The 14561-nt window shown below is 33.9% G+C and overlaps 1 protein-coding gene across 2 annotated transcripts in view; it reads right to left on the bottom strand.

The window, feature by feature from the left end:
- Positions 1-14561, bottom strand: part of LOC114332619 (putative inorganic phosphate cotransporter) — a 126881-nt gene that overhangs the window by 45230 nt on the left and 67090 nt on the right. For both annotated transcript variants that reach the window (XM_050646825.1, XM_028282439.2), the window contains exon 2: positions 3364-3503. In XM_050646825.1, the coding sequence (XP_050502782.1) occupies positions 3364-3503 (140 nt within the window). The remainder of the gene's footprint in view (positions 1-3363; positions 3504-14561) is intronic.

Below are 14561 nucleotides of genomic sequence, written 5' to 3'. Positions count from 1 at the left end.
GAAGATTTTCACCTCCGATTTCGTTGAACCTCCATTGATTCTCATGAAAATTGTTAAGTAGTTAGAGATTACTTCAAAAAAGAAAAATGATATAGTGCCAACTTGCGCTTTTTGCATTTTAGGGGTGAAATCCACCCCTGCTTTAAAATTATTTTTTATATCTCTGAAAGTGTAGTCACCGAAGCTTTTCACCTCCAATTTCGTTGAACCTCCATTAATTCTCATGAAAATTGGTGAATAGTTAGAGGATACCTCAAGAAATAATAAATTATATGGTGCCAACTTGCGGTTTTTGCATTTAGGGGCGAAATCCACCCTTGCTTTAAAATTGTTTTTTTATATTTCTGAAAGTGCAGCCACCGAGAGTTTTCACCTCCGATTTCGTTGAACCTCCATTGATTTTTATGAAAATTGGTGAGTAGTTAGCGGATACCTCAAAAAACAAAACTGATATAGTGCCAACTTGTGCTTTTTGCATTTTAGGGGTGGAATCTACCCTTTTTAAATGGTAAAAATGCTGATTTAAGCATTCTGGCGAAAGTAATCTAGTTTAATCAAATAAAATAAATGTTTTTTAACATTTCTGTGAATAATTTATGATTTTTATTAATTTTTAAACCCTTTTCTCAACCTCCGCTTAAATCAAAAATCATAAAAAAATATTTTTGATTAAATATTTTCGCGGCCAACCTAATAAAATGTCACGTAATTGTTGTTGCAATTAATATTGTTGAAGAATCACCAATAACTCACAAATAAAAACAATTAGATATGTGAAATGCCCCGGAAATAATAAAATACCATAATATAGCATTTCATTACAATACTAAAATACAGGGTGCTCCCTGAGGAAACTCAAGAAATACTCATTCAGTTTCGAACAATCCTGTATACCTACTAAAATTAAACAATTAGCTATATTATTAATCTTTAGCAATCAGTAAACTATATTAAAAATCATTTGAATATAAATAGATTTATTGATGTTAAATCGCTACAATTATACAGGATGTGAATATTGCTATGAAATTAATAAAATAACGTAATATCTTTTAAAACTACTTGCACTTTGCACATCTTTTAAAACTACATTACAAAACCTTATATTTAAAAAAATATCGAGGAGACTCCAAAAATGAAAAAAATATACAAGGTGTTCCATTAAAGCAAAGATAAGTTTGTTTCACCCTTTCAATACGGGTGGATATATTTTCAAAATTATGATCCTATCTACGCCCTAATCCTACTTAAATAATTTTTTTGCATCTCTTACGACAAACGTGTAATTTGACTTCCCCGCACCCTGTATACATACAAAATCTTTGCTACATCTTTTGTTTTTCAAAAAAATGCTCTTGATTTTTTAACAATAACTCCGTTAATTTTTATGATATCAGGTTTATCTGAGAACCATTTCAAAGTTAATTGCAAGAGCTATAATATCGTATTAAATTTAATCTTCTATATCTCTTATTTTTTTTAAGACAAAGGGTATAAAACCGATTTTGTTACATGGATCTCGCAGTAAAATTTAGGCTTTAAACGTTTCCATCTCGGTTATTTTTTATTATACAAAAATAATAAAAACAGAAAAAGCTTTGACAAAAAGAAAACTAAAATTTCATTTTGTATCATTTTTTACGTGTATCGAGTATTTTTGGGGTTATTATCAAAAGAAAACGAAATCTACGAAAATTTGAAAAATTCTCATTATATTAAATTATATTAAAAAAAAATGTGCATTCTAAACCAGTCAAAATTTTTGAGATCATTGCTTTTATTAAAATAAAGAAATTTTTATAGGGATTACTATAAATTTTAATTTTTGTGGAAATGACGTACCTATATTTTATTTTTCACTTTTTTCTAAAAAATTCGAAAGTGTCCTCTTATTTTCATCATAAATTGCTTAGTTTTGCCGATATCGACTTTTTCTATAGCTGTTTTGATAGGTATTTCTGAGTACTTTAAAACATGTTTGATATACATATTTCATAAAATGCATCGTTTTCCTGATATGTAAGCTTGAATACTTAGGTTTGAGTGCTCGCCGAAAAACAATATACATTCAATTACTAATTACTCACTTCGAATTAATATTAAAAGGTTTTTCAGATGAGAAATTTATCCTATTTTTTATTAGCTGCATTTTTGGTACAGACAACTGTTTTGAAAAAACTTACTATTTTTGAATTATTTATGAAAACCCGCTTGAAAACATGCATTTTTTCACGAAAAATCAAAATCTTTTATCTTTAATAACTCAAAAACTATTGATTTATTTGAATAACTTTATATAACAAATTTTACTTAGAATAGATCCCTCTATAGACTTCTGGAGATATTTTTAATAAAATAATTTCCACCTCTGAGAAGGGGTGGCATCCACTCCCAGGGAAAAAGCGCAAGTTTTCACCATGCCACCTTTGTTTCTTGAGGTATCTTCTAAATACTGACCAATTTTCATAAAAATCGATGAAGGTTCAACGAAATCGGAGGTGAAAACCTTCAGTGACTGCACTATTTGTTGGTGCAGTGTTATCAAACGTGTGGACGTAAATCGACGCAGATTTTTGGTTGGTGGAAAAGATTGGCATGAACATTTATTCGATAAATCGTTGTCGATCGCGGCTGCACAGTTTTATCGTAGTGTGTAGGCGGAAGTTGAAGAAATCGTTCAGATTGATTGATTTATTTAACTACTTTACAAATACAAATATTGTTTGTAGCAAGTCAAAAATACATAGTACCTACCTATATAATGGAATACAAAACGTAACTTAAAAAACATCCCAAACAAGAACACAGATTAACAGAAAATTATTTATCCTTCTGAGCACTAAAAGCAAGGTTTCAGCAGATATTTTTTTTATTTTCTTTTCGCAGTTATTCTTAGCTGATTAATGTGTTTTGGTAAAATATATTTAGTTTGGTAAAGACGTGTTTCTTCACTGCTGATTGTTGCGGGGACAGTTTTGACCATCTTATCCCGCTGTAGCTTTCAGGTGAGAGTAGGTATGCTTTTCTTTTGAGAAGCCAATCCTTACAGACTCCTTGATTTTCTTCTGTTTGTGCACAAAATAATCCAGACTATCGTCGTCTTCTATTACGGATGACATGTTTATAGTCTGAGTTTCATCAGGGAACTGATGATCGATGCAAATTTTGAAGACGTGTGGACACTTAATGGACGTTCGATAAACTGCACCAACGAACTACACAGTCACATCGCTACGATAAATCGTTGTCGTGTATACCGAACATTAGAAAAGTTGTCGAACTCGACATGAATAACTGAATAAACCAAGTCTCATGAGTTAATCATTTTTTTCTTAAGTGTGGGCCCAAGACTGAGTTATTTACCTCAATATTAGGATTCGATGACGTCGAATTGTCATTCATAGCAACAATTGCTACAGAAAGAACACTTCTCATAGAGTAAGTGTATGTCAAAAGTAAAAAATAAAACAACACTTGAAGATGGCGGATTCCCCAACTCGGACCTGAAATAAATAAATAATAAATTGTCAGTAAAATAGAAGTAGGTTGAATGCTCGAATATATGGAATTTATAGGAATAAAAGGCAGATTTCGAGCATATAGTTTAATCAAATCTTGTCCAAGTATACTTTCGCTAACTTAGCATCATCAGGGGCATTTCGTCAAAACAGGAAGATATCCCAGCAAAATGTAGATAACATTTGTATGACAAGAAAGTAATTTAAAAGATTTAGCAACTAATAAATAACAAAAACACACTGGACGAAGAACAACAGATCAAAAATTAATTAAAATTTGCCGGATACTACATCTTAGCAAGGAAAAGTAAGTCACTTACTCGAACATTATCGCCAAAATAAGGAACTGTCATTCATTGTTCTTAGATTTTCCTTGCCAAGATGTAGTATCCGGCAAATTCTAATTAATTTTTGATCTGTTTGTCCTTCCTCCAGTGCGTGTTTAATGTTATTTATTAAATGTTTAATCTTTTAAATTACTTTCTTGCCATACAAATGTTATTTACATTTTTCTGGGATATCTTCCTGTTTTGAAGAAATGCCCCTGATGATGCTAAGTTAGCGAAAGTATACTTGGGCAAGATTTGATTAAACTATATGCTCGAAATCTGCCTTTTATTCCTATAAATTCCAAATAATAAATTAACTATGGATTTTTTTATTTAGCTCAAATGCCTGGACAATAATGGCCATCGACACGGTACAGTTGATTTTTTAATTAGATAGTGTAATGTGTAGTGTATGTGTTAAGTAAATGTCTTGTTACTTAATAAAGTCGACTTCATTGTCTTTACCAAGAAACGCCAATTGCATTCGAACGTTTGCGTCTGTCCGGTGAGTACCGATCCCACAAAGATAGAAATAATATGAACAAAATTTCAGTTAATCTATTGATGCGTCTTGGGGACAAGATGTTCTCGTATATGGCTAATAACAAACGTGACAAATATATGACGTGATTGCAAATTTCGCAGATATAACAAACGTCTTATGCCGAGTAGCTCGGTCTTATCCGTGTTGTACAAAAGATGTTATTATAAAAATATGTGTATGTCTTTTGTTTATATTGTATACTCAAAAAGAGGATTACTACTTGCACTTATCTACGTGGCACTGTCATGTATTACAATGCCACAACAATGTACAAAACAAAATAAAAATAAGGACACTTATATTTTCCCTTTTTATTGACCTCCATATGGAAATATTCAGATTCTATTAATTTATTTCCTCAAAAAGAAAAACGTAACAAAACAATTATTATAACTTACAGTTTGTCTTGCTTTTATCAAAAACTCCATAGACTAAAAAAACACTTTTAGTCGTTATACTGGAACTATACCGCTTTTTGCAGTGACTTTGTAGTAGAAGAAATATAGGGCTATGTAAATCTTACGGAACCTTGGAGCTCAGTGTTGCCGGTTTTATTATTTTTAACTAATTTAACGTTATTTTTAACGATATTTTTTAACTAAGTAGGTAATTTAAATTATATTTATGTTAATATATTTTGGTTTTGGCGAATTAAAATCTATAACGTAGATATGTTCGTAATTACATATATGCATACGTATTTACAATTTTACCTTATTTTCTATAATTAGGTTCACAATGAATTATTTTTCGTGGGTACCGGTATCATTTTTTATTGTTCTTAAGCTAACTTTACATTCTGACAACTTACTATTGAATTTCTTTTAAATTTAAATTAAACGGTTGTTTAAAATGTTCAAGTACTAATGATAAGCAAAATGTAGGTAAGGTATTGTAGAGGCGTGGAACAGGCAACACTGTCCTTTATAAGACTATGTACTGCAAAGTGACCGCGAAACGAATACTTGATTACCTCGTATAACTTTATTGATTGCACACTTCTAACAAAAAGCAGTACTACAATTGATCTCAAAAAAATTGCTCAAACATCGCCCAATCGGTGAAAAAGGCGGGTACCGCATGACTACGGCTGACTAGGAATGAATTCAGGAATTAATGCAAAAATGTCTCCTTTATCCTAATCCTGAAGTGTTCTTTAAAGATTTTGAAGATGTCCATAAAAAAACTTTCGCTAGAACCAAAAACTTAACACGCTAATGATAACCTCATACACGATCGCATAATAGTACATTGTTTACCGGGTAGGATAAGCTTAACATTCCTGGACGACTGTGAAGATTGCTAAGTCGAGGCGCAAGCCGAGACTTAGCAACACAGAGTCCAGGAATGTGGCTTTTCCTACGAGGTAAACATACTATTTTTCCGCAAATCGTTTAAAATTCGACAGATATTGATTGATTTAAAAAAAAACGCGATAATTTTATTCCCAAATAAATGGTGCTTTGAAGTTCCTAATAAAATTACTTGGGTTACTATGGGAACGTATTGAGGTTGAATTGTCAAACTTGACGCTTATAAATTTAACACTAACAACTGTACGGAAATATCATTTCCTTACAGTAAGGAAATGACATTTCCTTACAGTAAGGAAGTCCTGACTTTTTCTTCAAGAAATTTTGACAGGAATGTCAAAATTTCCTGGCGATTTGCGGAAAAAGTTATTGCTTTCTGAATTTGATGGAATTTGAAAATAATTTAAAGATTTTTGAATTGTTGCACAGCGTTCATCCTTGACAGCACTTCTACGTTGGGTTTTCTTGTGGTCCAATTTATTCGCATCATTTGAGCGTCCATGTTTCACCGCTATACAGAAGCAGAGACCATCATACACAGGGTGTCCAGAAACTCTCCTGACAAACGAAGATCAGAGATTCCTCAGATAATTTTAAGACAATTTAACCCAATTCACCGTGTCCGAAAATGCTTACTAATGCTGGGGCCACAGTAACGTTAACGTCTAACGTCCATTATCGTATTAATGAACACACCAACAATGATGGAATAAACTGCGCATTAAAGTGACTGGCCACACTTATTTTAGCGCGTAGTCAGCAGCAAACGCGTTTTTTAATACAATAATTTCAAGATGGAAGTCGAAGCTGCTACGCTGTTATATTTTATGAGTGCTAATTATTACTTTATAAATTTATTATTTTATAAAGGGATCAAGCAAAAACCAAGACTCAAAAGAAGATTGTGGATGATAAAAATGCACAGAAAACGAACATGGTAATGATATCAAATGCAAAACCAGCTTGTTTTATATACCTCATTCGTTCCCATGCCAGATTTTAACGATTTTTTATATTTATTTAAATGAGTACTATAGTATCCCATAAGTGTGTCTTTTTTCTTTTTCAAATCTTCTACCGTCGCTGGAAATGATAATGATTCGACGCCAAGCGTCACCATACGAACACCACGATTTTTATGTGATTTTTGTCGGGGATCCCATAAACAAGGTTCTGTTTCAAACACTGTTAAAAATTCAATTATTTTCTCATTACTCCACTCCATTTTCGTAGAATAGTATGTACCTATTTCACAAAACAAATTACTCTGCTGCGCTGCAAGCTAGAACTTGTTGAAACAGTGCAAGTGTAGCCACAATAACGCGATAAGTAACGGAGTAACTCCTTTGAAGTGTCGAAAGAAACCGCCACCCGATCTATCGCCGAACGTTTATTGGCATTAATAATGGCAATAACAAATTAGCGAGCTAATGTCAAATAACGCGTTAATTAACGGCATTAGACGTTACTGTGGCCCCAGCATAAGGGAGCTAGAGCTCTTTGAAGATGGCGCCTTGTAATTGGCGCCAAAGGTAATCTTCATTGGCAAGGCATATATTCAGAACTTCAGTATCAGTGCTTGAGATAATATTAAACGAAGAAGATTCATTGGTAGATATCGAAAAATCTGTTGTGAGTTTGGTAATAAATTTTATGAACATTGAGAACACAATCATTTTCATATAATTATTTACACATATGCCTCAAAATGAAAATCTTTGACCAGTGTCAGTACTCGGTACTCATTTCATCATCATCACTGGCTCGACAACCATTTCTGGGTCTTGGCCTGTTCCAGGATTCTTCTCCATTCTGATCTGTTTCGTGCTTTTTCTCCAGTTTTTTTATTTTTAAGGTTATTATATAATTTTCTATTTGTTCTAAATATCTCAGCTTCGGTCTTCCTCTTGTTCTTTTTCCTACTGGCATCTGTTTGAATATTTTGTTTGGTATTTCGCCTTCTTCCATTCTTTCTACATGTCCCATCCAACGCAGCCGTCCTATTTTAATGAATGTTATGATATCCGGATCCTGGTATATTTTGCATAGTTCAAAGTTGTACCTTCTTCGCCAAATTCCGTTTTCTTTTGTGCACTTATATATGTATCGCAAGATTTTTCTTTCAAAGGTGGCTAGCAATATTTCCTCTCTTTTAGTGAGTGTCCAGGTTTCTGAGCCGTATGTGAGTACCGGTCTTATTAAGGTTTTGTATATTTGGCATTTTGTTTTTCTTGCGACGTTATCTGATCTTAGTTCCGAATTAAGCCATGGTAACTTTTATTGGCAATAAATATTCGCCTCTTCACTTCCTCCGCAACGTTATTATCAGACGTGACTAGGGATCCCAAGTATGTAAAGTTTTTTACCCCCTCAATGTTGTATTCCCCTATTGTTATATTTTGTGGCTGCCTTCTTTCGTCGTTTTTACTTACCTGCATATATTTTGTTTTGTTCTGGTTGCTTTTAAGGCCACTATTTTGTGCAGCTCGTTCTATTGTTGAATGCCTCTATCATTTCTCTTCTTGATCTTGCGATTATGTCAACATCATCTGCAAATGCTAGTACAGTAGACTCGCGATTATCCGAGTCTCGGTTATCCGAGCCCCTCGGTTAACCGAGGCAAAAGTCATAACTGGTGAGTTACAACTTTCAACTTTGGTGCAACATCGCCGCCTCAAAATCAAAAAGAGGAATGAAGCTTATGCAAAATCAAAGACTTTTTTAAACAGTAATATTGATAAAGTAAATGTTTTTATCTTTTATAGACAGTACTGTATTAGTTTTGTCATTAAAATATCCACAGTCATGATCATATTATGTGTTTTTCTATCAATATAACCAATCTCAGTGTTAACCGAGTTTTTCCTTATCCGAGGTAGTCACGGTCCCAGTTACCTCGGATAATCGCGAGTCTACTGTATTTGCACGCTTTTATTAATGATTGTTCCTCGAGTACTGACTGTTGTGTCCCTCATTATTTTCTCGAGTACGATGTTGAACAAGATGCATGAGCGTCTCCCTGGCGTAGTCCCTTTTTCACATCTATTGTTTCCGTTAGTTCGTTTTGTATCCTTATTTTACTTTCTACTTTTAGAGATTATTTTATCAGTTCTATTAGTTGTGTTGGTATATTAAATTCTTTCATTGCTTTTATTAAGAATTCTCGGTTTATATTGTCATATGCGCTTTCGAAGACTATGAAGAGATGATGTGTGTCGATGTTATGTTCACTTGTTTTTTCGAGAATCTATCGCAGAACAAATATCTGGACTATTGTTGACTTCTGTCTACAGAAGCCACTTTGGTATTTGTCAACTATTTTTTCAGCGTGTGGTCTAAGTCTTTCATAAATGACGTTGGACATTATTTTGTATGCTGCATTCAGCAACGTGATTCCACGGTAGTTTCCACATTCTAACTGATATCCTTTTTTATGTAATGGTACAATAATACCACTATTCCACTCCGCTGACAGCTGTTTATTTGACCATATCTTTGTTATCAATTCATGTATTGTTTTCTATAGTGCGTCTCCTCCTTCCTTCAGTAATTCCGATGCTACTTGATCCGATCCCGGTGATTTATTGTTCGGTACTCACTTACGAAGCAGAAATATTAACATTCACAAAAAAGGTAGTGAACAAGATTCGCGTTAGTCAGAGGGCTATGGAAGACCAGATGTTGGGTGTCTCCCTGAGAGACCGAATCCCACACGAAGAAATGCGTCATGGAACAAAAACAACAGACGCTGTTGAAAGAATCGCGTCGCTGAAGTGGAATTGGACAGGATACGTCGCCAGATTATCAGACAACCGATCGACAAAACGCATTGTCGAGTTGAAAACAAGAAGCATTACGGAGCAGAGGACGCCCACCAACCAGATGGACCGACGATCTGAAGCGTGTTATCAGTAATTGGATGCAAGCCGCACAAGGCAGTGACAGATGGAAAGAGCTAAGGGAAACCTATATCTAGCAGTGGACGCGTACTAGACGGAGAGGAAGCGCTGAAAAATCTTTTTGAATTTACTAAAGCTAGATTTTTCACAGTTGATTACTGTGAGTGTGTAGAGAAACATAATGAGGTCGGTCAAGCGAAACGTAGAACAGGGGTTACTGAGAGGGTATCAAAGGTTGCTTTCCTACGAAGGTAATTAAATCCATTTACTAAGGCTGAAAATCAGTACACACATTCTAAATTAAATATAAATAAAAGTTATTATAGTCAGTCAGCTGTATGACGGGACAGAGCCGGTCGGTCGGCCCCAATAGTCGATTGAGGCCGAATGAAGCATTTTCGCTCGCAATTTTTTCGTCCAGCATGGATTTACTTGAAATTTCCGCAGAAGGTCGGAAATAATCCAAGGATCATTTTCTATCATCATCCAGCCTCAAAAGTCCACTGCTGAACATAGGCCTCCTCCCCTCGTTTCCAACCCCATCTATCCTGCGCCGCCCTCATCCAGTTTTCATTTACCTTTCTCAAGTCGTCAGTCCATCTTGTAGGCGGTCGACCGACGCTTCTCTTGTCTTCTCTTGGCCTCCATTCCAATAACCTCTTTGTCCATCGCCCATCTGTCATTCTGGCTACGTGTCCTGCCCATCTCCACTTCAACCTGGCTATCCTCTCGATGACGTCAGTCACCTTTGTTCTTCTCCTGATTTCTTCGTTTCTGATTTTGTCTCGCAGAGTTATTCCTAACATTGACCGCTCCATTCTTCTCTGCGTGACTCTTAGTTTGGTAGCCGAGGCTTTAGTTAAGGTAAGTGTTTCTGATCCGTACGTCAAGACTGGGAGGACACACTGATCGAATACCTTTCTCTTTAGACATGTGGGTACCTCACTTTTAAAAGTTTCTCTCAGTTTTCCAAATGCTGCCCACCCAAGACCGATTCTTCTCTTCAGCTCATGAGTCTGGTTATCCCTGCCAATCGTAATTTCATGTCCCAGGTATTTATATCTATCTACGAGTTCTATTTCCTTCCCACCAATACTGATGTTCTGGTTGGGTACCAAATTTGTCATTATTTTTGTTTTTGAGATGTTTATATTTAAACCTACATTTTCTGTAGCTACAACGAGTTCTTGTACCATCTCTCTTGCCATACCTAGATCCTCAGCTACTATGACTATATCATCGGCGAAACGTAAGTTGTTTAGGTATTCTCCATCTATTTTTATTCCCTTTGTCATCCAATCCAAACTCTTGAAAGCATGTTCTAAGACCGTATTAAAAAGTTTAGGTGACATTGGGTCTCCTTGTCTAACCCCCCGTTCTATTTTTATGCGATTACTGTTAGTATGTAATTTGACAGTGGTTGTTGCCTGTAAGTATATTTTGTGTAATAATTTTGTATACCTATAATCTAGCCTGCATTCTTTAAGCGCCTGTAATATTTTGCTAAGTTCAACTGTGTCAAAGGCTTTATGAAAATCGATAAAAACTAGAACTAGGGGTTTATTGTATTCCACTACTTTCTCTATCAGGGTTTTTATACTTTGTAGATGGTCATTTGTTCCGTAATTTTTTCGGAATCCTGCCTGTTCTCTTGGTTGATAAATCTCTAACTTTCTTTCCATTCTCTTAACTATTATTCGCGTAAATAACTTATATAAATGGCTGAGGAGGCTAATCGGTCTGTAATTCTCTAAATTGGCTTTGTCTCCTGCTTTGTGTAATAGAATCATAGTAGCGTTGTTCCAGTCTGTTGGAATATTGGCGTTGTGAAGGCAGATATTGAAAAGTTGTTTAATTTTTTCAAGTAGTATATTTCCTCCAATTTTTAGTGCTTCTGATACTATTCCATCTTCACTTGGGGTTCGATTATTTTTCATTTTCTTCAGAGCCTCTTTGATTTCTGATTTTGTTATATCGGGCATTAAATCCGATCCTTGATTTAATACCCCAGTTTTTACTGTAATTGGAGGTTGCGCATTGTCATCTTTTTTTCTTGATTTGTATAACTCTGTGTAGAACTCTTCGACTATTGTTAATATTTCATCTCTGTTTGTAGTTTCTTTTCCAGTTCTGTTTCTTAGTTTGTTGATTTCTATTTTTCCTTTTTGTACGCTTACGTTCTTCAAAACTTTCATGTTCGTATTTTGCTCTATTGCTTGTTTTGTTTTTTCTACATTGTAGTTTCTTATGTCTTTTCTTATTGACTTTGTGATAGTCTTATTTATTTGATTTAGCGCTTCTTTGCTGGAACTTGTATCTCCTTTCATCTGTCGTCTTAGTTCCATAAGGGTTTTAGTAGGTTGACTTAGTTTTTCATCTTTTTGGTTTGTTGGACAGTATTTAGTTTGAGCCTGTTGTATTGTGGTGATTATTTGCTTGTTCAGTATATTAATGTCTGTTGTTGTTGTATCTTTCAATGTATCATTAATATATTTTTCGAACTCCTGAATATTAGTTGGTTTTACCCATTTCTTTGGGTGTTTCTTATTTATCATTTTGAGTCTTTCCTTTTCGATCGATATCGTTATTTTAGCTCTTACTAACCTGTGATCACTGCTTGTGCTGAACTGGTTTAACACATTTACGTCTTTAAATAATTCTTTTTTTTTTATCATTTTCTATATCATGCCGCTATCATACGCTAAAACCTTGGAGGTGGTTGCCACCCCATCTTGGAGAATCCTGCCTGTTCTCTTGGTTGATAAATCTCTAACTTTCTTTCCATTCTCTTAACTATTATTCGCGTAAATAACTTATATAAATGGCTGAGGAGGCTAATCGGTCTGTAATTCTCTAAATTGGCTTTGTCTCCTGCTTTGTGTAATAGAATCATAGTAGCGTTGTTCCAGTCTGTTGGAATATTGGCGTTGTGAAGGCAGATATTGAAAAGTTGTTAATTTTTTCAAGTAGTATATTTCCTCCAATTTTTAGTGCTTCTGATACTATTCCATCTTCACCTGGGGTTCGATTATTTTTCGTTTTCTTCAGAGCCTCTTTGATTTCTGATTTTGTTATATCGGGCATTAAATCCGATCCTTGATTTAATACCCCAGTTTTTACTGTAATTGGAGGTTGCGCATTGTCATCTTTTTTTCTTGATTTGTATAACTCTGTGTAGAACTCTTCGACTATTGTTAATATTTCATCTCTGTTTGTAGTTTCTTTTCCAGTTCTGTTTCTTAGTTTGTTGATTTCTATTTTTCCTTTTTGTACGCTTACGTTCTTCAAAACTTTCATGTTCGTATTTTGCTCTATTGCTTGTTTTGTTTTTTCTACATTGTAGTTTCTTATGTCTTTTCTTATTGACTTTGTGATAGTCTTATTTATTTGATTTAGCGCTTCTTTGCTGGAACTTGTATCTCCTTTCATCTGTCGTCTTAGTTCCATAAGGGTTTTAGTAGGTTGACTTAGTTTTTCATCTTTTTGGTTTGTTGGACAGTATTTAGTTTGAGCCTGTTGTATTGTGGTGATTATTTGCTTGTTCAGTATATTAATGTCTGTTGTTGTTGTATCTTTCAATGTATCATTAATATATTTTTCGAACTCCTGAATATTAGTTGGTTTTACCCATTTCTTTGGGTGTTTCTTATTTATCATTTTGAGTCTTTCCTTTTCGATCGATATCGTTATTTTAGCTCTTACTAACCTGTGATCACTGCTTGTGCTGAACTGGTTTAACACATTTACGTCTTTAAATAATTCTTTTTTTTTTATCATTTTCTATATCATGCCGCTATCATACGCTAAAACCTTGGAGGTGGTTGCCACCCCATCTCAAGGGTGGGAATTTTTTGTTACATTTTAACCATTTAATTCGATGGAAAAAGTGTTTCTAAGAAAAACATGTTTTTTACATTTTCTTCGTAAAACTAATATTTTTCGAGTTATTCGCGCTTGAAAATAACAGTTTTTCGACGAAAAAATCGACTTTTTTAGAGGGTTTTTTGAGAATACCTCGAAAAATATGCATTTAATCAAAAAAACTGTACATATCAAAATTGTATCTTTTAGTAACACAAACCAGATTCTTTTCCAATAATATCTTTAAGACCAATACACATCGATATACGGCATGTTAAAGGTTATATTTTTTCGTCAAATGCATAATTTGAAATATTCAAAGCCAAATAATGGGAAAAATTTGCATTTTTCAAGGAAAACTTAAATAATATTTTTTCAAGTATATAATTAGACCTTTCAAAAAATATTAATAAAAAGTTTTTAGCATGAAAATTAAGCGACTTATAATCAAAAAAATGTCGGTACCTGCTTTTCTCTACGAAAAAATCAGTGAAAACAACCCCCTAACTACCTTCCTAATTCAAAATTGGTCTTCACCTTTCTGTAGTTCCTTTTATATTTATATTATCAATACACTCAAGGAGTTTGACCTATTTAAAATACCTAATTTTGGAAAAATTGTAAATTGTTTGGAGTTTAAAGAAAAATTGATTTTTTGCAATTTGGTATTTTTCACCTTTTACTTAAAAATATATCTCCAAAAATACTGAAGATAGGAAAAAATTATAAACTACTAAATTGTAGCTTTTTTAATGATTAAAATTACCCTGTGCATAGATTTTCATTACAGTGAATAGTTAGCCAGATATAGTTGTTTAAAACATCTATTTACCAGCAAACACCCCCTTATTCGGGCCTTTTAAACCCGCCCCAATTAAAAACTAAGGGATCTTACGAAATTTAATTTACACAGTCTTATAGCTCTTTAAAAATCCTACAAAATCATTTTTGAAACTTTTTATCACCAAAAGTATATAGAATATTTTTCGAGGTATTCTCAAAAAACCCTCTAAAAAGTCGATTTTTTCGTCGAAAAACTGTTACTTTCAAGCGCGAATAACTCGAAAAATATTAGTTTTACGAAGAAAATGTAAAAC

The sequence above is a fragment of the Diabrotica virgifera genome, chromosome 3 (genome assembly GCF_917563875.1).
Source record: "Diabrotica virgifera virgifera chromosome 3, PGI_DIABVI_V3a".
Lineage (NCBI taxonomy): Eukaryota > Metazoa > Arthropoda > Insecta > Coleoptera > Chrysomelidae > Diabrotica > Diabrotica virgifera.
This window is presented reverse-complemented; position numbering and strand designations above follow the sequence as displayed.